The 1,986-nt window shown below is 37.3% G+C and overlaps 1 protein-coding gene across 1 annotated transcript; it reads right to left on the bottom strand.

Moving 5' to 3' along the window:
• Positions 1-481: 481 nt before the first annotated feature.
• Positions 482-1,755, bottom strand: LOC21398447 (homeobox-leucine zipper protein ATHB-12). Its single transcript, XM_010101897.2, has 2 exons — positions 1,327-1,755; positions 482-1,218 (listed from the first exon to the last, which is right to left on the bottom strand). Exons 1-2 carry the CDS (start codon positions 1,618-1,620, stop codon positions 934-936), a joined length of 579 nt encoding a protein of 192 aa, XP_010100199.1. The 5' UTR covers positions 1,621-1,755; the 3' UTR covers positions 482-933.
• Between the last annotated feature and the right edge of the window lie 231 nt (positions 1,756-1,986).

Genomic DNA, 1,986 nt, shown 5'->3' on the forward strand with positions numbered 1-1,986 from the left:
AATTAAACAGAAAAGAAAGATAGTGAGCAGAGAATTTTCCAAGTTTTTAAGGACTCCAGAAATGGATAGTTATAATGTCCTATATACTTGGCTATTACTTAAATCATTGATTGACATGTGTAAAGAATGCAAGGTTCAAAAGTTTCGGTTTTGTTGTGAGGGTGAAGTTTTGTATCCGAATGATCATTAGAAGCAAACTGGTAATCCTTGTATGAAATATTCATAAAATGTCAACTTTGTTAGCTGAAATTTTATTTGTGTCGTTCCTAGCAGAGTAGACTCAAATGGTGAGTTGACTTGAAAATGTGAGTGCGTTTTGAAGAGTCCTGATGCTAATTCAAAGCTTTTGAATCAGCCCAACTCAAAACCTAGAAAGAAAACCTTGTTATGGGAACTTTTGAATTTCATTGTGAATTTTTAGTGATCGAAACAATCGAAATTTTGCAGTCGCCTAGTCGGTTTTCATCTTTCTCTGGGAAGTCATTTATAGGGGTTTGATACACAAGGTCATTAAGACTTTACAAGTAGCCTGCAATAACCTTCTTCATTTTATGCACTAAATAATGGAATTTCATATTTATGCTCAGCTGCCTTCTAATTTTCTTAAAAATAAAAATAAAAAAAAAACCAGAATTAAGTTGAAACTCTGTCTAGTAAGTACCTAGTATGGTAATACTTGAACATAAGATAGGAAGTCGTATTTAGGACTATATATTTCATCGTTACAGCATTATCTCAGGCCTCTTAGGAGTTTGAAAAGTATTCATTGGCTATATGTTCTGAGAGAAAGGAGGTTCGAAATTCTTGCACAGAAATGGACTTTCAACTTCTGTATTTGGGGTCTGTCTCCCAAAATTATTCTGCACTAGCGGAGAAAACTCTGTGTGCATAGGTTTGTTTCTTATATGTGACTTCGCTCGGTTGAGTCAGTGATCAAGACAAGAACTCCCACCACTGCGAACAACTCGTCTCGTTGACATAACAGCATGACTCGAAACTGGACCAGTTCACCGAAGATGTCAAAGAACCATCTCTACTTTGTGCCAACTCTACAACTTCAGCGTCTTTTCCTACTTTGTCCTTGCAACCTTCTAATAAATGACTCGTCACACCGTTTGATTTAATCGCCTTTTTTCCACCTTCAGCTTCCTCAGTTTTAACAAAACCCGAATTCTCACTTTCATGATGCATTCCCAGCAGAGTCTTCACTTCCCGCAACTGATAAAAGTGGGACAATAAGTTTTTCTTTTTTATTAGAATATAACTGCTTTTAGTAATGTACCAATATCTAGGATACAATGAGGAACAAAAGTAGAAAATGTTTACCTGGATGTTTAGTTCCAGATTCTCTTTTTTAAGAGACTCAACTCTAGAGAATAAGTTGTTGTAACTAGTCTTCAGTATGCTGTATTCTCTCTCAATCTGTTTGGTCCTGGACCTAGCCCTTCTATTCTGGAACCATATGGCGACTTGGCAAGGCTGCAGCCCGAGTTCCCCCGCGATCGCCCGCTTGGTCTTCGACTCAGGCCTTGAATCCGATTGGAACATGATCTCCAGCGACTTGACTTGCTCGTTGCTGATCCGCCTTTTGTTCTTTCGAGCACAAGTCATCGAGTTCATGGCTGAGGAAATTTCTGTGTTTTTGTGTTTCTTAGATTCCCTTTGTGTGACACTAAAGTGGGATTTTATTTTCCGGGTAAACACTAAAGAATGTGAACTCAAAGATGAAATTGCTAGACTTTTGGTACAAGTAAACATGCATAGTACTGCTTCAGGAAGTAGTAGGAGTATATCTCAAAGGCGTGTGGGCCTTTTTGCCGGTTTCATTGGGAGATGTCAGATTTGTAGTTTTCTACTCAAGAATTGAGAAGCATCAAACACGGTACACAGTTTTTTATTTTATTTTTTATTTTAATTAAAAAACAAACTTGTATTATGCAATTGCCATGGTAATTGGTTTTGTGGACTTTCTTTTTCATTTCCTTC

This window comes from Morus notabilis, unplaced genomic scaffold (assembly GCF_000414095.1).
Source record: "Morus notabilis unplaced genomic scaffold, ASM41409v2 Scaffold1388, whole genome shotgun sequence".
Lineage (NCBI taxonomy): Eukaryota > Viridiplantae > Streptophyta > Magnoliopsida > Rosales > Moraceae > Morus > Morus notabilis.

What these genes read in the sequence shown, in the direction of transcription:
- LOC21398447 (XM_010101897.2), bottom strand. Translation starts at nt 1,620, where the DNA reads ATGAACTCGATGACTTGTGCTCGAAAGAACAAAAGGCGGATCAGCAAC. An exon ending in ATCTGGAACTAAACATCCAG is followed by an intron (nt 1,219 to 1,326) that starts GTAAACATTTTC and finishes CACTTTTATCAG; the next exon opens with TTGCGGGAAGTGAAGACTCT.